The sequence below is a fragment of the Stegodyphus dumicola genome, chromosome 7 (genome assembly GCF_044657685.1).
Source record: "Stegodyphus dumicola isolate Sdum_Otavi_A_Nest chromosome 7, ASM4465768v1".
NCBI classification, from domain to species: Eukaryota; Metazoa; Arthropoda; class Arachnida; order Araneae; family Eresidae; genus Stegodyphus; species Stegodyphus dumicola.
The window spans coordinates 32472171-32493412 of NC_140774.1; the positions used below are offsets into that span (position 1 = coordinate 32472171).

General features: G+C 33.8%; 1 protein-coding gene across 3 annotated transcripts in view; it reads left to right on the forward strand.

Moving 5' to 3' along the window:
* The window catches only part of sli (slit guidance ligand), a 561787-nt gene that overhangs the window by 475512 nt on the left and 65033 nt on the right, over positions 1-21242 (forward strand). For 2 of the 3 annotated variants that reach the window (XM_085820062.1, XM_085820064.1), the window contains exon 15: positions 11908-12071. In XM_085820062.1, coding sequence (XP_085676188.1) covers positions 11908-12071 — 164 coding nt within the window. The remainder of the gene's footprint in view (positions 1-11907; positions 12072-21242) is intronic. The other variant, XM_085820063.1, reaches the window with a different exon arrangement.

Here is a 21242-nt window from a genome sequence, read left to right on the forward strand (position 1 = left end):
TCAAATTTCTGAGAGTTTAATCTCCCTCTTCGTAGTCAAATATAACCCTCGAATATTTTCCATAATACTCTCCACCTCGAGTATTTTTCCATAATACCCTTCACATGCATCGCACTCATTTTCCAGAATAGGTATGTACACTGCTTAAAAAAAAATGGGACAGTGCTATATCTCCCGTTCTACTGGGGCGATTGACAAAATTCAAACTACGTTTTTCATGTCTCGAAAGCGCGACTTAGGATATATATTAGATTTATATATAGTACTATTCTAACATAGGTATTTTGACACAAAATCGGACTTTTTCTGAAATAACATACCAATTTTTTTACATATTTCGATTCTACGACTCAAATTATGCCAGAATACCAAGTTTTGTAAAAATCCTACGAATAGTTTTTAAAATATTAGCTCTCAAAATTTTAGCTCCTCAATGTTAATTGAATTTGGCAAATATTTATTAATATCTCTTTTTTTATTAAACTTTTTTGATTTTTTTCTCTCACATTTCGAAATTTTGGTTCATTCCAAATAAAATTTACCCATTTTTTGCGTTTTATTTTTTAAATTTTTATTTTTAAATAATTTCTATAGATTTTTCGAAAAAAATTTTGAATTATAACCTATAAAATTTTTATCATCATCTTAAAGTAGGTGTATTTTTAAGCATATCTGCAAAAAATTAGACTTTTTTACTCAAAATTTTCTAAGATATACACGAATTTACATAATTTCGCGTTTTGAAATTTGGCACCTTTTTTTTGAGCGATAATAACGCCAAATGTGGTCTATGGATTTTTGTTACACTGAATTGCCACAGCTATTTTAAACCTTAAACTTCAAGTAAAATTTTACGGAGAATTAATTATATGACATTTTTTCCCTCAATTATGCGTAATAAATATTTATTAATACTATATGAAAGGCTATTTTTTTAAATTATAGATGATATTATTCAAATTTTTAACTATTTTTTTTTAAATTTCTCTCGTATCTTTTCTTTTTTTAAAAAATTTAAGAGTAAGTTTTTGTAAGAGTAAATTTTTACCTTCGGCGTTTTATCGTCTGCTACTTTACTTCGTTTAAATCGAATTGTCTAAAACTGAGAATTTTCGTCTGATATTTATTTGAATTTTATGACATTAACTGCATAATTTATTTCTAAACAAACTATTGCTTTTGAAGTGGCTGAAAGGGCGGCTGATACTATTATCCATATTTTTAAAGCACAATATAGTTTTATAGAAACATAATATTTAAAATAATCATTTTTTATAAAAGTCAAATTATGATATAAACATACAACCCTCTAGAGACTGAATTAATGGAAGTTCAATGGTTATGTAGAAATGATCTGCAGCTACTTAAAGGCTGGATAAGTCAGCAGATTCTGTGGACAAGTAAGAATAATTATATAAACGACACCAACATTCTGGATTCAATAAACAATGAGGATACGATGTTTACTAAATGAATTTAAGAAGTTTTAAAACATAAAAAATCAACTCAATTTTTTCCTAAAATGTATTTTTGTGCGTAGCGTATTTTCATTATATCCTTAAAAATTCTAATTTAGAATGTAATTGTCAAGAACTGAATCCTAATCATCAGTAATATAATAAGTAATTATTACTGTTATTAATAAATCCTTCTTATAAAGTAATTGCAAATATTTCAAAAAACTTTCTGTCTGAATGCAAACATTTTTCTATGCAAATATATTTAATTTTATATTAATCAAGATTGCACACCATATTACTTATTTCCACTTCAATTCTTACCGTCAGTTCTAGTAGAATTTACAAATCAATTATATTTAATTAAGGATTGAATTGGATTATTTAATTATGGCAAAGCACACGAGGGCTATCTGCCTAAAGGGAGGGATGCCTTCGTGGAGGACTTTCTAAGGGAAACTGGCTCGTATACACGTTACACATGGGGAAAACCACGAAACCGCCCATGCGGCCAGCCCGTTCGCGGGATTCGAAACTCGAACCGAACTACCAGTGTTCAGCGTCTTTGCCGCTCGGCTGTTGGTGGGCTATTTAATTAAGGAATGACCATCTAAGTTAAGGAACAGCGTACCGTAACAACATTTCAATTATTGGTTCCGTATCTTTCATGTTACTCCCGATTGGCTAGCTACATGATTTTTAATGAGTATTCGGATTTTACTAGTAACTTCACTTGGAAATCGCGCTTAAACTAAGTTAGTTGGTTATTTGAACATAGAAAGAACATGGGAGCTATTTGATTAAGATGCTTTCATAGAGAATCTTTGTAAAGAGAACCTAAAAAACTACGAAAACCAACCATGCAGCCTGGGTTAGACTGAGCAGCAAACAATTAGTATTTAACAATCTTTTCTTTTTCAAATGCTAGGCAACTGATGAGGCTCCAATTAAATCTCCAATTTAATATTTTATTTGTAAATATTTAAAATATTGTTGTATTCTTTGACACAAAAAGCAGAATTTAAGTTTTGTTAACTCGTTAGTAAACTATCAAGCCGTAGTGCAAATGAATATTCAATTTCTTTGGCAATGATTGTATTCACTTAATATTCTTGGAATATGAGCTAAAGAAGGAACGTTCGCGGAAGATTAAAGAAGTGTTTAAATCCAGTGATATTAGGTTTGTCTTACAAGCTCAGGATCAAAACGATTCTGCAATTGCCCGAGTAGTTGACTTGTAAATGGATGTGAATTAAGCAGATGACTTTTAATCTTACGTTATTCAGCCAGAAAACGTATTCCAAATGTTTTGTATTGCATGACAATGCATCTTTTCATTATTCAATAACCAGTCGGAGAACCGCTTGTGTTCCGAAAATAAGTATGTATATTCAATCGTCCTGCATGTTCTTCAAATTTGTCTTCTTGTGATTTTTTTTCTTTCTCAAAAACTAAAGTTGCCTCTCAAAGGAAAGTTTTTTGACATTGAAGAGACAAAATTAATATGAAATCTACTTTTAGAGACATGTGAAAAACAGATCTCTACAAACCTTCTCTTCCATTACATGTTGTGCAGTCAGACAAAAAGTTACATCAGCGTAAATTCTATAATCTATTTTTATTACACTCTGATTACTTTATTAACATACAGTGAATATATACTAAATCTTTAAATTTAGCTTAAGTAATTCGGAATTTTTGACGGAATTGTTGTCGGAACTAGGACTTAGAAGATAAGTCAAAGTAAATATTTCGATAACCCAGTAAATTCAAGTTCGAAACTTCAATATTTTATTTTCAGAGGGAGGGGAAATGTTTTCAGTTTTGGTCCATTATACTAAGTATATTTGCTTCGATTTTTTATTTTTCCATAAAAGCGAAAATTTTACGCATGGTATACATATAACGCATAGCTTCAAATTAAAATTTAATAATATACAGAGTGGTTATAATTAAAGTTCCACATTGAAACGGTCATAAAAGGAAAACTACTGGATCAAATGTTATCAAACTTGGAAATCGTGTAAAGGAGGTCATGGGAATTTATTTTCCGCGAAAAAAAGGAAGTTCGAAACCTCACCACCAGGGGTGGCGCTGTATGCAATATTGTTAAACGAAATATGAGTCGGAATCTAACTTAACCTTTTGTTAAACGGGTTTAATATGTTGTATACTCTTAAGAAACTTTGAAGTAGGCAAATTATTATTTAAAGAAGTTAAATTCGATAAATGTCGAGTGCGCCATCCCTGTAAGTGAGAATTTCGTCCGTGAAAACCACGAATTAGCGATTAGAAAATGTGAGATCGCAAATCACTCTCACAAGTGCGTACAATCTGGAAATCGTTTTCTTACAGATCGCTAATTTGTAATTTTTTAAGCCTGAATTCGGCACTAAAACATGAAGATACTGATTCAAAACGCTTTTAATCGATTTGGGCCAAAGAAATCTCTCATGTTATCTATCTAGTTCCATTGCATTCTCCTACTGCATTCGATTGCATAACAGTCATTTCACACCGTTTACTGTTGAATGACAGCTAATTTTATAACTGAACCATTTTTTTCTGAAGAGCAGTCGACAGCTGGAGCACTGCGATTGCAGCTCACTTAGAGCCAATATTAAAATGTTTCGTGATACATGAACTGCAGTAACGTGGCATTTTAGATACTACGATTTTTATGCAGGGCTGGGCACCACCTCAAGAGTTTCGCATAGTTACTTAGGCAACATTTCACGAATGAACGTCTTATAGGCCAACACTTCCCCTCTTCCCACCAGACCTCAACCTCTGTGACTTTTGTCTATGAGGTTATCTCAAAAGCACTGTTTATGGTGATAATCTAAACAATTTGGCAGAAATAAAAAATGTGATACACTGAACAATGGTAGTTCGGTCCGAGGTTCGAATCCCGCGAACGGGCTGGCTGCATGGGCATTTTCGTAGTTTTCCCCATGTGTAACGTGTATGCGAGCCAGTTTCCCTTATAAAGTCCTCCAGGAAGGCATCCCTCCCCTTAGGCAGATAGCTGTAGTGTGCTTTGTCATAATAAAATAAACCAAAACCTTTTGATAAAACCAGTCTTTCCTTTCATCTCATAGCTTCAAAATGTTTAGCCTCTAAAGACTGATAATGGCTCTGACGAAATACTTCTTGAAGAACTTTCTAAGGGAAACCAGCTGTCATACGCGGTACACATGAGAAAATCCACGAAAACGCCCATGCAACCAGCCCGTTTACCGGGGTTCGAACCCCGGAGTGAACTACCAGTGTTCAGCAACTTTACCGCTCGAACGTTTGTGGGCCTTTATAAAATGGAAGGCGATAACTTTATTTAAAATGATTGTCAGAAATACCAAAATGTTTCGAAAAGTTGGATACTTTTCAATATACTTTCAGAATGCGTAAAGGAACAAAGAAGAAAAATAAATTTTTTCGTAAAATTTAGTATTCGTATTTTTTTAAATTTAAAACTTTTCAATCTTATGATATTTGATTCTTGCGATTTCAAAAATAAAATATTTGACTAAAATATGAATAACATTTTAAGAAACCAAATGTAGGATAAAATTGTGTAAAGCAATGGGCACAATGATAAAACTGTTTAAAGCAGTGTATGCAAGTCATCCTAAGTTAAAATATCGGTTATACATCTCTCTTATTTATATATATTTTTTCTGATCGGAACATTGAAAGGCGTGTAAAACTGTGCTTTACTGCATTTTCTCTTTTAATATAGTATGCAGTTTTCAAACGCTTCGTAGTCTGGGTTACAAAGTATTCTTCCGAAAAAAACGCAGTTCAAATAAATAAAATCAAATTCTGGAAAATTGATATTAATAAATATATTTAAAATGCTCAGTTCGAAGGAATAAATAGAAAATTTTAAAACAATTATCTGAAGAGACAATGCAACACAAACAATTAAAATAAAAGTATAAAAATTTAAAAATGACCTAAAATAATAGCTATGACGAAAGTATATATATAGAAAACTATTTGAAAAAAAAATAAATAAATAAACGCTGCACCTTTATTTACGCAGTTCGAATAGGTAAATAGAAATTTTTAAAACAATTATTCGAAAAAAAAAAAACCGTGCAACTTAAACAATTAAAATGAAATTCGAAAAGAAAAAATTACAAATAAAAGTTATAATTAAAAATATAATATAAAGAATATTATTTGGAAAAAAGGAACGATGGTGACTTTTTTCCTAAGGAAACTAGGTTGCCATATATTAAGAAGTTCGCCAAGTGAAGTATTCTTGGCGCAAAATGACAAAAAATGCCAACATAAATTTGTGAATTTCTCCGTAAATTTCGCTCCAAATTTTACAAAATTTCATATTTAGGCGTAATTTGAGTCGTAGAATCGAAATATGTAAAAAAATTGGTATGTTATTTCAGAAAAAGTCCGATTTTATGTCAAAATACCTATGTTAGAATAGTGCTATATATAAATCTAATATATATCCTAAGTCGCGCTTTCGAGATATGAAGAACGCAATTTGAATTTTGTCAATCGGCCCAGTAGATCGGGAGATATAGGACTGTCCCATTTTTTTTTTTGAGCAGTGTACCTTCTGTCTTATTCAGGTTCAACAGTCAGTCTAACAACTTTTAGCTGACATTTTTATTCTTAAGTTTCTGAAACTTCTTTATTTGTTAGTAGAAAAACTTCTCTTCTTCGACTCTTTTTTTTTTTTCAAAATTATTGCCAATTCTTTTTTATTTTGTTAACTGTTAACCTGTCGAACATCAGCACCCCCCCCCAAAAAGTTGCATTCGCTTTACATAAATGACTCACCGATATATCGGCTTTATTTTCTGTAATCTACTTCTTGGTAACTTGTATATTTACCATTGTACTGGGGGACATCTGTTAGTACACTTACATTTATGAATTTTCTAGCTAAAACTTAGGACCAACATAAAATTTAAAAGAAATTTTTCCTTTGCAGAATAGTGTCAAAAATGAAAAATAAATAAATCATACTAATTCTTTCACCTGGAGGTACAGAATCATTACGATTTATTTAATACGAGGAAGTAACTAATATGAAACGTGATGAAAACATTTTTATACAAGTCACATCAAAATGATGAATTTTATCACAAGGAAACAGCCCAGTATATTTCCATTAAAATTATGTCCTGCATTAGATATCATGATATGTGCATTCAAATGCAAAGTGGTTGTAATAATAATATTTCAACGATATTTCATTAAAATGCGCTGTTTCAAGCATAAGAAAAGAATTGATCGTTGGAGGAATATTTTTATAAAATCTACATGTATCATTTAAAAACGTGTCCGAGCTAAAACTATTTTTCATCAAAACATTTAAATTAATATTTTCCGTTTTTACGAATTTTAGTCCATTTTCTATGAAATTTTATATAAATATTGAACACATTTATAACACATTTTGTAGTAAATGCGTTAAAAATAACGGTAAAGGCTTTGTAATGAATGTAACAGCATTTACTGTACCCTTTTAGTGTTTTATTTTATGAATACAATCAATAAGAAACAAAAGGGAAAAAAACCTGTAAGGTTTCAGGTCTTAAATTACATCCAAAGGGGCGTTTTTTTTAACGTTATGTGTGTTACCTTTATTTATTAAATATCATGTTCTACGTACTCAAACCATAAAATTCAATTCAACAGCAATATCACAAAATAATTTTAAAATGAGCATATCTTTGGAATTTCCGATATAGTCTCGTGCGCTGGAGATAAAAATGTTTTTTTTCGTACAGTGTTGCCATTGCTCGCTTTGAAATTGTCGAGTTTGTTAATCAAAAATTCGTTGACAAAATATGAAATAAAAAAAATCTGAAAGGTTTCAGATTTTAAATTATGTTCAGAAGGGCGTTTTTTTAACTGTTTGTGTGTTACCTTTATTTATTAAATATCATGTTCTTTGCACTTAAACCATACAATTCAGTTCAAGAGCAATATCGTAAAATAATTTGTAAATGAGCATATCTTTATAATTTCCGATACACAGTTTCGCGCGCTAGTAAAATGATTTTTTCCCTGTGTTGTCCTTGCTCGCTTCGAAATCCTTGAGTTTGTTAATCAAAAATTCGTTGAAGTTTCACAAAATATGAAATCGATAATAAAATAAATTCCAAATTTCAAATTTGGTCTTCCACATGCCCATATGCGTAGGAGGATTACGTCATTTAAAATTCGATGGCTCTATGTACCGTTGTTTTATCACAATGCGAGAAATATACATACATTTATGCAGATTTTTCATTATATAATTTCTTCAAATATAATGCAGGACTCTAACATTTGGTGGCAACAGTTTGAAAAGTGAAACGGACATTCAACGTAAAATCGCAAAACGAAAACAATAGTCCTTCAGGGACAAAGCCCCTTTGGACTAATAATAAAACAGATTTCAAATTCAAATTAGGGCTTCCACATGCCCATATCCTATAGGAAGATTAATCATAGTTTGATGGCTTTAGGTACCGTTGTTTTATCACTATGCGAGAAGCATACATACATTTATGCAGAAATTTCTTTAAATATAATACAGGGCTCTAATATTTGGTGGCAACAATTTGAAAAGCGATTCGCCGTTTATAGTTCTCAACGCAAAATGCCAAAACGAAATTAATAGACCTTCAGGTCAAATTTCCCCTTTGGACTAATAGGAAGTTTATCAAAATTTATGCTGGCAGCTCAGATTAAAAAAAAAATTGAATCTTTTGAAAAGTTTAAAAGTTAACTCAAAATATAGAAAATTTAATGGCAATGTTTTTACACAATTCTCTTGCTAACTTCAATTTTATCCAATTTCTCGAAGCGCAGGTTTATTAAATTTCTAATACTGTTTATTTATGTATTTAACAAAATATGGAAACCGATTTAACAGAAAGCGTCAATTCCTCGAATGAGAGCAGGGACAAATTTAAACTTAGCGTGTATTTTTGGTATGTATCGTTTACATAAGCTTATTTTGAATATTAAATGATACGCTGTGCCAAGTTAAAGACTTGTCAACTGGCAACAGGAAGCACTTTTGCGGACATTTAACCGAGGTTGGTTATGCTACTTCAAGATGAGTAATATTTCGCCGTAACGATGCATCCTCAAATTTCATCCACCGGGTGAGTGATAGCCCGAAATCAACAACGGCCTGGAAACCAAACGAGGCTGAAATTTAAACTTCGTTTTAATTAACCGTATCCAATTAATAATAATCCTGCCGCCTGAGACGCCAAGATAGAGTGTCACTTGGCCGTTGCTCGGTGGTAGGGGTGTTGCTATCACAACCGCAGTTTAGAGTTGGAGTTTGCTGTAATTAACTGTGACCGGAGAGCCAGGATTATGTTCGGAGGTGTTGCTGTTGACGGTAGGGAATTCAAGATAGCTGTTGCTTCCCCGCATAGGAAGTTAGTGGGCAGGGAGTGATTCGCGTTATGGGAATACGGAAGTCGCACCGATTGGTGGAAATAGATTAATGACGCAGAATCGGTGAGATTTATTGGTGCTTAGCAAGTATTTAATGAAAATCCGAGTAATTTATTGTTAATAGAGGAGGAATGTGACCTAAAATGCTGTGCATTTATTTTTGAAAGCGTTGCTGCTTTGGGGTTAACAAACAATATCGATAAATGACTATTATGTGTGTATGTATGACCATAATTTTATCTTAACAATATTTTGGGGACTTTTTAGTATTAATTAATTGTTTCATTAGGAAACCATATAAAAAAAACACTTTAAAATGAGACTGCATCACAAGGTATATGCCCCCTTTTTTATAAAGGGCTTTCCTGGACGGGAGGGCTTTATTAAAGAACTTAGGAACAATTAGGAGCTAACTGTTATTTACCTGGAGTCCCAAAAATATTCCATTTGTAATTATTTGTAAACTTAATATGTTAAGTTTAGCTATAGGAATTTCATAAAATATGTGGTAAGTTATCTGAATTGAAACTCTTTATGTATTTCTAACATATTTATAGTGATTCTATTAGTAATTATCGCGTCCCTCCGTGCGTGATCTTGTGGTATAAATGGTCAATTCTCCAATTAGCATTTGGAAGATCTGTGATTTGAATCGCGGTGACAGTTGAGATGATTTTTTTATGCTTTCTTGCTTCAAAAAATCTGATGATTTCTGCAGTTATGTGTTGCTGATGACTTAAGAGAGTATTTTCTCATTTTCGTTATTTACCATATTAAGTTTTAATTGGGGAGCTATATTAAAATGAAAACTGGTGATAGATTTGGATTAACTGAAGCTTCATTTTACGTATACAGATGCTCGGAAATATCAGATTAAAACTTCAACAGGTCAACCTTCATTTTTTTAACTTAACACGTAAATACAATTAACCATGCATTGATATTTTATCTGTATTTTGGGTATACTACGAAATAAATTGTTTATATGGGTACAGAGACCTGATAAGAAGTGGCACAGAAATGCAGATCCCTAAGACATTTGCGCTAAATATAGTTTGAAGAGAGCATTTTTTATAGATTCTCATAAGGTAAATATTTATATTAAAGTGTTTTCATTTAAGTTAAAAATGTGTTTGAATGTGTTTAGCTACTGTCAAATTTTTAAAGTCTTGGAAAAAATGTAACGTTTCTAAAGATATATTTTCTAATGAAAACCTTGTAAAGACATTAGGATTTTTTTCGAAGCAGGAAAGATGAAAAATAAGCAACGTCCGCCCTCGACGGGAATCGGACCACGGACCTCTGGCATACGCGCCCAGAGTGCAAACCACTACAGTACGAAGGTATGCTAAGAAGGCAGGAGAAATATCTTATATACTCCCCCTTTTAAAGGGCGACTGGGGGTTTTAGGGAACCCAATCGCCAAATCCTAGGTGTGGAGATTCATCATCCACCACCCTTTCGAGCGCCACTGTAGATACATTAGGATTTTTTTCAAAGCAGGAAAGATAAAAAATGAGCAACGCCCTCTCCGGGAATCGTATCACAAACCTCTGGAATACGCACCCAGCGTGCAGACCACTACATTACGAAGGCATCCTAAGAAAGCGGGAGAAATACCGTGTAACCTTTAGTAAAGAATGCCATAAAATATTTTAAAACTGTATAAGGTTACTATTATTTTGCCTAAACCATTTATTTATAATTTGTGATTTCTCCTTTTCGTTTCCTCACTAGAAATGTGTAAATAAGCATAGGGAGTATTTAAGTTGAGGTTTGGGAATTTTCGTCCACTCGTTGCCGCGTTGTTCTAGTCCTGCCATCTCGGTTAAAATTGTAATTATTCGGCTTTGCATTAACTGCTGCTGACATTTAAGTTGTTACGCCAGTTTTGAGCTAACTTCGTTTTAAATTTACTGGTGTAATTTTTGATTCCTAGTCTGTATTTTAATTTGAATTTTACTGTTATTTTAGTTGCATCGCCACAAGTGATGGTCGATCCTGTGAGCACGAGAGGTGTTCACAGGATCTTGTTTACAGGATGTTTAAAGTTCTGTTAAATAAACAGGTTGTTTTAAACCATATCAAGTGTACTTCTTATTTTTTAAATACAAGTTGTAAAGTAAAACAGAATCTTCATTTAATCCAAACTTCATATGAACTTCATTTAGTCCAAACTTCGCTTAACTTGAAAAAAAGAAAAGAAATATTGTAGAGTCATAATTTTTGATGTTTTTATTAACCAATTTTTCCCGTATTTCATTCCATAGAGTTAAAGCTACATTTTGCAATAAAATTACATGATTCCCGTATGTGATATGCAAAAATGTTGAAATGTGTAAATCATTCATTGATGAATTTCATAAATTAAAGTTCATGTTGAACTGAAATCATAAACTGAAAGTTGCTAATATACTGAAAATGAAAACATCGTATATTCCAATAAATTAAAAAATAGGTGAGAATTTTTGCCACTTACCATGAGAAAATTTTACAGTAGGAGTTCGGAGAGGATTTTTGAAATGAAACCGTATTGGTATTTATTAGACGTTATTAGTTTTTTTAATTCATGTTTTTTCATGGCCGTTACATTGGACAAGTTCCAATGCGGTTAAATATCAATTAATTTTTAACAACTGTTTTTTAATTTCATTCGTCAAACATTAGTTCAATAATTTGGAAGTAAAAATAGGTTAAACTACTCCTAAAAGTTTATAATATTAAACAAACAAAAATCTTTCTTTACTGTATAATAATTTTTAGCCTGTAGAGACCTTAGAGGTTTTGATGCTGGAGACTTGAAAAATGTGCAGAGTCGTCCTCAGGATTCGAACTCCAGACCTCCCGAATAACGCGTCGAGTGTATTTTCAGTTACATCACGAGAGTATGCGCAAAGGAAAGAGAAAATACTTTATAAGCATATCATAAATATGGAACTAAATTCCATAATATTTTCTGTTTTTTGAAATACTAACACATAGCATGGCATTTACAATTTTCTTTTAATTTCAGACATTTGGCGAGAAATCCTTTTATTTGCGACTGCAATCTCCGATGGTTGGCGGAATACTTACACGCCAATCCTATAGAGACAAGCGGAGCGAGATGTGAGACTCCACGTCGCATGCATCGACGACGGATTAGTCAAATGAGGGAGACCAAATACAAATGTAAAGGTATATTTCCCTACTTTGGTGGTGGTACCTTTTCTTTTCTTCTCAAAATTATACAATTATTGCTTCATTGTCTTGCGCATTTTACTGGACACATTTGCCTTAATTTAAACATGTGCTATATAAACTTAATGGTTTTAATACTATAACCAAGAAGTATTAAGGCAAGTCGCTAACAGCTTAAAGACAAAAGTCAGTCATTTGCAATTATATAAATAACAGGGAACCCCAGTAAACTGAAAATATCTTCACCGAAAACCGGTTTAACCGAAATAATTGAGAAAAATAACTCATAAAAAATAATTATCTGACGTTATTTTGAAAACGAACTATTTCCATTGTTCCATTATTTAATAGTGAATTCATAATTTAAAATAATGGACTAAGATGACTTTCAGGTGTCTATTTTCGCTGATAAATTATACTAATTAAATTTGATTTTGTACGAATATTAAAGGTTTGGTATTAAGGTTTGATTTTGTATGAAAGATTCTAAATTTAAGATTCAAAGCCAAGATAATTTTTAATTTAGATTGGTGCTAGTTAATTAGGTAAATATCTAAGTTTTCATTTCTTACCTCAAAAGTATTTTTTTTTCAATAAAATAGTTTCAGAATAAATTTGAATTTTTCTAAAATATTAAACAAACACTGTGACTTTTAAATAAACTTCCATCTTGTGTTGCGCTTTAGAATTAAACATTTTGCGCTCAAAAATATCTTTTGCTTTAAGTGCATTGATAAAAATAGTCGAGATTTTCATTTCCCTTACTTTAAAGAAATGCGCAGGTGCTCTTCAAGCATCAGTTTCTGTACCTGAATATGCAGGCTGTCATGCTGCGGGTCATATCAGATTTTTATATCGTGAATGCATAACATTAGTTCACTTTTCTCATATCCTGATTGTTGAAACTGATGCAGAGTAGGGGAAATTCTTAGGTGGGGAATGCACAGAGGGCGAGTTGGAATGCAGGATAAGGCATGCTGTGCAAACGAGAGCAATGACAAGCGCGTTGACAGCACCATCCACTTTGACTGTCAGCCCCTCTCAAAACTCTGTCATCTCACTGTGATCTTTTCTAGAGTTGACATGGCTCACGATAGGCGAGCGGAGGTGAAGTTTTCAGCAAATCTTTCAGTGCAGTTATCTCTAATGGGTCTGGCATTCGCTAGTTCGAAGTTTAGTGTCGCATTTGTTTTAATCGCCGGTTTCTTGAGCGTTTATTTTTGGAATTAATTCAGCCATCCTTTGGAGGCCCTTTGAGGTCTTGAGGCGATTCACTTTTAATTTCTTACAAGAAAATATTTGACAGAAACGTAATTTTCTACGAAGAGGAAAGAGTATGTCTAGTTTTGTCACTACTGGATTTCGCTGCAAGTTTTTCAAATAAATTATTTTTTGACTGATTTCAGCGGAATTCGAAGACTCATTTACCGGTGAAAGTAACTCGGTATTTACCTAAGGTTAATTTATAATTTCATGCCCATTACTGTCTACAGTTAGCAACAGCCACATGAGATTGCTTTACGAGTCTTGCAGTGCGATTTCCTAAATTTTACATTAACGCTAAAGCGGGACCGACACCAGAGCTGGTGCAAACAGTGCGCTCCCACCGGGCGACAAAGGTTTACATGCATTGGGGTAGCAGACCATAGGAAAGGTGCATATTTGATCGGCGACTAAAACCCCACCGCTGGCTTTTCTTGAAAGAAGATACACTCAGATAGGGAACAAATAGAAATACACTCAGATAAATAGCTACGTATTGTGCCACACTAAGCATACAGATGTTAGACGTTGGTAAAACAGTAAACATAACTAATACTTTAAGTAAAATGGCTGTAAAAATTGCAAATATATAAGCACTTTTATACTGGAGACTTCATCTGTATAGATTAGTTACTAAACTTTGCATTCATTTAACTAAATTAATGAGTAGATTCTATTTGGAATAACATTAACTAAATATGTCAACATATTTTGTGATGATCTACAGTGCTAAGTATATATAATTTTGTTCGCATAATAGGTAATGCTGCATACTTTCCCAATGTTGCTTTGAGGTATTATAATCATTATCGATGCATTATTGTATTAGCTATCCTGACTGGACTTCTCGTTGACAGGTTTTGAATGGCAGTTTAAGTGGAATTTACTGCTACTACTGTATCTGAGAGATATATCGTCCATTTAATTGATATGTAAACATATGTTTAATATCATAAAAGAGGAGATTGTGACAGCGATGATAAGCGGCACGTTTAAAGAACGCTTCAGAAGTAATAATTTGTTAACTACTGTTTACGTTAAAGCGAAAATTGCAACCCTGAATGAGGGTAACTTTTGTTTCATTAAACATAGCAATGAATCTATACAAGTTGATGTACTGCTCATTAAATAATGGCCTGTCTTAGTCGCTTCTAAATATTTAGGTAACTCATTATTTTAAGAAACGTAGATATGATCATTTATTTAAAACCATTTTTGTTTAAAATGTTATAAATACCTTTTTTATACGTACATCTTCAGTTGCCGAAGACAGGAAAAGAAAATCTGCTACCCTAGTTAAGACAAATCGGGATCTTCTAATCGCTTTACGGATCACTTTTCAGTTCTAAATAAGTTTTCAGTATAAATACAATTTGACTTACCGTTTTTTAATTAATCTTATTTTAAATTAATTTTCAAATTGCTATCTACCTCAAATAATCATATGTTATTTAAAATCACCTTATGATTTAGCATTATTTTATTTGTTTTATGGTCAATTCTGCTTTAAAATGTTGCCTATTCAGCGCCATTTAGTTTTGAAATTTTTTATTCTTAGCAGTCGCTTTATGCTAGAGATTGAACACTGAAATGAAATTCAAATCTTAAAACACTATCGCATATTTATTATGTTTTTTATAAAATACAGTTATAGCACATCTGAAATACGTGATTTATTTTACATGATGCGATATTTTCTCAATGTTTTCTTTTTATCTCATACAGGTAATGAAACCTTTTGAGTTTCAGTTAGCATTTGTACAAATTGTAATTTGAAATTCACACTTAGATATTCATCTCCTCCAAAACGTATCTTATAGAAACTTACATTCGAAAACTGATGTGCACAACTAACTATCTTTTAACAATATTCATGTACTGTCCACAAAAAGGATTGATTTATGGCTTTTGGGGTAATTTCGTCCGTATAAATATGGCAGTTTTAAATTTTGTTAAGTGATATTTTTATTTTCGTATATGTCTACACAAAAAAAAAATCGGAAAATGCTTTAATTTTTTTATAATTTCTCGAGATATAAAAAACAAAACAATATTTTTTGTTTCTAAACCATATATTGTTATCATTAAAAAAAGAAAACGATAAATATTTGAAAAAAAATATATATATTTTTATTTCTAAAAACTGGGTACAAAATAGATTTAGAACTAACTTCAGTTTGTAAAGTTAAATCTAAGTTCAGTTAATTTAGATACCTGTTTAACAATCGTAGACCACACTACAGCAATAAAGAGTAAGAGCAACGAAAGGTTTATTCGTTCTTCGGCTAGATGTTACAAACTAAAATGCTAGTAGAACTAAGTCTTTGCTCCTTAGAGGCTTCTTGTAGGCTTACAACAGTAATATTAAAAATACATCTAAGAAAATGTTAAGTTCTTTCATAAATTTAAAAATAAAATGTAAAGTCCTTCTCTAAAACAAGCTCGGTTTCTAAAGTGTATGATTACGCCGAAAATAAAGTGCGAGTATCCAATCGGTGATGGGTGAAAATTTTGAGAATTAAGCTCTGTGCTTAACGCTCTTTCTTGCTATTTTAAACTTATTTAATTTGTATTTCTGGGGCTTTAACGAAAAAATAGAAGTGTCGGAAAGAATCACCGTAAAAAATAAAGTGTTAATTAAAACAAACTTTACAAACCAGTGTGTAATTTTCAAGTGAAAGAAGGGAGGGGGAAATAGTTTCTTTAAACTGTTTATTTTTTTCTCTCTTCTGTATCTTGCTCAGCTTAGACCCATACTTTCAGTTTCTTTTGTGACAATTTCGTTTGTTTCAGTCAATCACGAAGACAACCATCACTAAGGTTGTCAGTTTGATTGGCTGGCTCGAAAAAGGCTGGCACCAAAATAGCCTGCGTACGTTGTCTCCAAAACGCATTTCTTCATCCTCTACGTATAGCCGAAGCTTTTCAACGAATCCGCAATGTCGCACCAAAATAGTTCTATTAATTGTCTTATTCTTTGTTCTCTTTAAAAACGGCAAACTAATTTAGTCTGCAGGTCCTGAACTTTCCGATTCTGATTTCGAATTTAAAATGCGTTCTGCTAAATACAGTTAAGCTTCAGTTATTTGAACTGAGTGGTACCAGGAAGGGTTCATATACCGAAATTGTTCGGTTAGAGGTTTAATTAAAGGGTACTTTTCCGTTCCGCCGACGGAAAACTCGCCAAGCAGACTTTGTTGGCGACAGCATACAATATACGCATAAAAAATGTTAACAGATGTTAGTTCTAAGAATTTTTTTATTTTGAAAGCATAAACATTTTAATATGGTTTTTAAATTTTGTAAAAAGCCAGGGTACTTTCCCGTTTCGCCGGCGCAAATCTCGCCAAGCAGACTTTGTTGGCGACAGCATACAGTATACGCATAAAAAATTTTAACAGTTGTCAGTTCTATTTTGAAGGCATAAACATTTTAATATCGTTTAAAATACGAATTGCTTACTCAGAAATTATGTAAAACTGCAGTGCTTTTCTTCCGTAGTGCATTCTCATGAGAATTAATGAATTTAACCCTTGATGACTTTGCTTTTTGTATATTTTCGGCTTCCGGTAAGCAGTGTAATTGCATTCTAATTGACTTAATTACCGCGAATGGCCTTAGGGCATAAAATTGAACTATCTAGTAAACATTCTATGTAGTTGTATGTCAGTATTGAAAGAAACAATACGAAAAGAAATGGAGCGACTTGTTTTGGAAATGAGGCGTAAAAGGTTACCATCGAGGATATTCCGTTTGGCATTAGTTTTACCATTATTGGCGACTTTATCGCCTGCGCCGGCAAACGGAAAAGTACCAATTAAAGATTTTGATATGCCTCGCATAGAAATTACATAACATTAACACATGAAAGGCGGGGGATCTTGACGAAAGTATGCTAGGTAACGCGGCCACCGCTTCGCCTCGTTTTTCGTCCTAGAGCGGGCGATATTTTGTGTAATCATAGAAAAATTTAGACTTAAAAAAGTTTATTTAAACTCTTAAAACTACAAGAAATATTAAAAAAGAACTAAACACTAATTACAAAAAATGTTTTAAAGTACATATTTATGAGAAGAATCTAGTATTTTATATGAGTGTGATAATGTTGATAACACTCGCCACGGTGAAGTTGTGCATTGCAAAACTCGCATTTGAAGCAAGTCAACTTTTTTTTTTTATGTGCCGCACAAACTAAGCAGTTTCGTTGGGCATATAGCTTTATACTTTTATTTTCTAGCCGAATTAATTTGTGCTTTTTGATGTCTAGCGAAAGACATCCAGGCGGATCAATTTTATATCGTGGGGTCCGTGATGCCGAGTTCGATGTACCAGGTTGTGGCTGTTTCTCTTTGTGTCCATCAAATCGTCTGCATATATATCTTTATTTTCACATGAAACCATATTGAAGGATTTCAAAATTAACTGTAAGTAGAATTTGAGCAACCGAACAGCTTCAAACCACAAAACATAATAAATACAAATGTAAAGTGGCACATGGCAATCCATGCGCTAGCTACAGTCGAGATAAATGCGCAAGCTACAGTCGAGATGCGCAAGCTACAGTCGAGATAAATCGTATTACTACGACTCCCGCCTTTAAGCTACAGTCGAGATAAATCGTAGTACTACGACTCCCGCCTCTAAGCTACAGTCAAGATAAATCGCAGTACTACGACTCTCGCCTTTAATGTGTTAATGCCGGGTTATAATATCGGAAACCAATATACTGTTTTTGGTTTCCGTTTGTGATCTATATTTTTTGCGCTTTTTTAGCCCTTTATTGTATTCAAAAGTATTTATACGGTACGAGAAAGGAATTAGGTACACAAAATAAATATCTTAACAAAACAATAAACTATATTAAGTATTTTTACCTTAAGATGGCGCTTCTACCCTATTTGCTTCCTCTTACGTCATCCCACTTGTCACTTGTCTTCCTGAAGAACTGGTGCTTTCCTTTTTTACATTTTCTTTCGATGGCTGATGAAGGAATCCTTTTGTTTTGAGACAGCTGCAGAATTTTTCATTCTGTAGCTTATACCTCTGTATTTAACATTGTTCTTTTGTTACTCTTCAGCCAGAGATCCCAAAGCTGTTTCGTTATTAACGTATTATTCTAAGTATATCTTGTTCAGGCCTGGCTTAATTAACGAAAATGAGGTTTATTTTACGTCATGTTTGTCATGCATCTTTTATATCATTCTTGTACTGGATAATACGATGTGCATTATCAATAATTCAATAAAATAGATGCACAAGGTAATTAAGTTTTATATCTAACCTGTATGTGTTTGTACTTTGCAGCATAGATGAAAGGAATGACATTTTCAATCGCGTGACTTGAGAATTAAAAAAATCTTTATAATAGAAAGATTTCGCTTTTTACATTTTATTATTTTATGGAATAGAACTCAAAGTTTTGCGTTACATTTGTTACTTATTTTTGATCCCAAAAAGAATAGCCAGTATAAGACATAATTTTTCTTTGTCTCATAACGGCTTTAAAAAAGAAAACTGTCAGCTTCTAATTATGCTTGTCTTCCGCTTCGTAGAATAAGATGAGAATTTTTTTAATAGAATGTTGAATAAAGTATTCTCATGTCACATTTAATACTTTGTATAAACACATAAAGAAACGTAATCCCTGTCATGTGTATTTATATATTGTGGTATACATCAAGTCTGCAAGTCTGCTATTTTTTTATTTTCACCCAAATGCAATTTCTGAGCTCTTTTTAATATTTTACACTATGCCACAAGAGCAGTTCTCTGAGATTCAATAAATGAATTCTTACATTGCTTTTATTGCTATTATTTACCTGAATCTTGATATTAAACACGCGAACAAGCCATATGGATAACTGCGAGTTAATGCTTATGCCAATACTGAGCATTTGTACGTGATATTACGAGTATGTTGTCCAAATCATATCCCTGCCACTGGTACCTTGAGGACTGTTGGTAACAGCACAACTTTGCTCATTTTCATCATGATTTCTATTGAAAATAGTCCAGTAAGTGGTTTTTTAGTCTTGTATTCTGCTTCTTTCAGTCGGTTCGTCGTATTTAAAATTGCTTCTACCCGCAAAGATGTAGAAAACACTAGCATCCCTAATTTGACCTAGATCCAAAGTTCCCAAGTCTGTCTGTCTCTTTGTACGACCAGCCACGATCAGATGCCGAGGACTGTAATTAAAATCATAACTGGATTTTGCAAATGCATGGTTTTGCCATTGTGCCGACAATGTACACTGGTGAAAGAAATTAAGAGAATTGTCATATTTGATCTACGATCTCCAGAACCACTAGACAGATTTTAATAAAATTTGGTGTGAACATAGGTTGATATAATACAAACAAAATAAACATTCAACAGTTATAATAGGCCCACCAGCGGCCGAGCGGTAACGTCGCTGAACACTGGTAGTTCGGTCCGAGGTTCGAATCCCGCGAACGGGCTGGCTGCATGGGTGTTTTCGTGGTTTTCCCCATGTGTAACGTGTATACGAGCCAGTTTCCCTTAGAAAGTCCTCCACGAAGGCATCCCTCCCCTTAGGCAGATAGCCCTAGTGTGCTTTGCCATAATTAAATACACCAACAACAGTTATAATAGACACACATGTTCCTTTGTAACACTCATTGGAGTCTGAAGGTCTGAAACAGCGGTTGCAGAAGACACAAAAGAAATCGGTTAATAGGGGGTATTGTTCCCTCTTACAGCCATACAGGCCTCGCGGCGTGCTATCATACTGTAAATAAGGCAGTTTATCAGTGCTTGTTGCAATTGTTCCCACTCATTCAGCAACGCTGTTTTCAGTTCCTGGATGGTTCTCGGAGGGAGGTTGCGAGTTGCAATTGCCGTCCCCAGAGCGTTCCAGACATGCTGTATAGGGTTGAGGTCTGGAGACCTGGCTGGCCAATCAATCCGGCGAATATCCTCACTCTCGAGAAATTCGTCGACCAGAAGAGCTCTATGTGGTCTCGCGTTATCGTCCTATAAGATGAACTCGGGGCCCACTGCATGCCGGAAAAGGCGAACACAGGGCTCCAAGACCTCATCCCTATACCTCACACCATCACACATCACAGAGACTCTGTGAAAGACGTGGACAGGTGTGTGGCCATGCAAAATGATACCTGCCCAGACCATTACAACGCCACCGCCATAATTGTTGATTTCGCGGACATTGGAGGTAGGTAGCAGGTCTCTGGCTCTCTCCATATGAAAGTACAGCGAGAATCGGTTTTTAGGCTAAAACGAGACTCGTCGGTGAAACGAACGGTCGCCAATTGCTCCGTACTCCAATCACTATGCTGCCTGCACCATGCTAATCGGTGTCTCCTGTTCGTAGACGTGAGCGGGACGCAAACAGTCAGTCTTCTGGCAAAGAACCCTCTCTCATTCAGTCTTTTGGAAACAGTCACCCTTGTTACACGGGTTCGTGTGGCTGCATACATGTTCCAAAAGAACTGAGAAGCTGTAGCCCTTCTGTTACGCCTCGCTAAAATGGACAAATAGCGATCTTATCTGGCCGTCGTGTTGCCCAGGCTTTCTCGCGATGGATCCAGTGTATCCTGGAACTATTTCCATAGGTTACATACGATGCTGGGCTTTAAATTCAACTCTTTGCACATCTGGACTTGCGATTGGCCTGCCTCTAGCCTCCCCACAATTCGCCACCTCATTCTATCGTCTAAACTTTGGTGGTTACTCATTTTTACTGTTCCGATGTGAAATTAACCTAATGCTGCAAGGTAACACCAAGAAATTCGCCGAAGTGTGCTAACGAATGCAATTCGTTTTACCCTGCACGCGCTTATAAAGTATGTTTTTCTGCTGGCTCCACCTACACACACGTGTACGCTTACGTATTTGCCGTACAAGATTTGCATTTTTATCTAGAA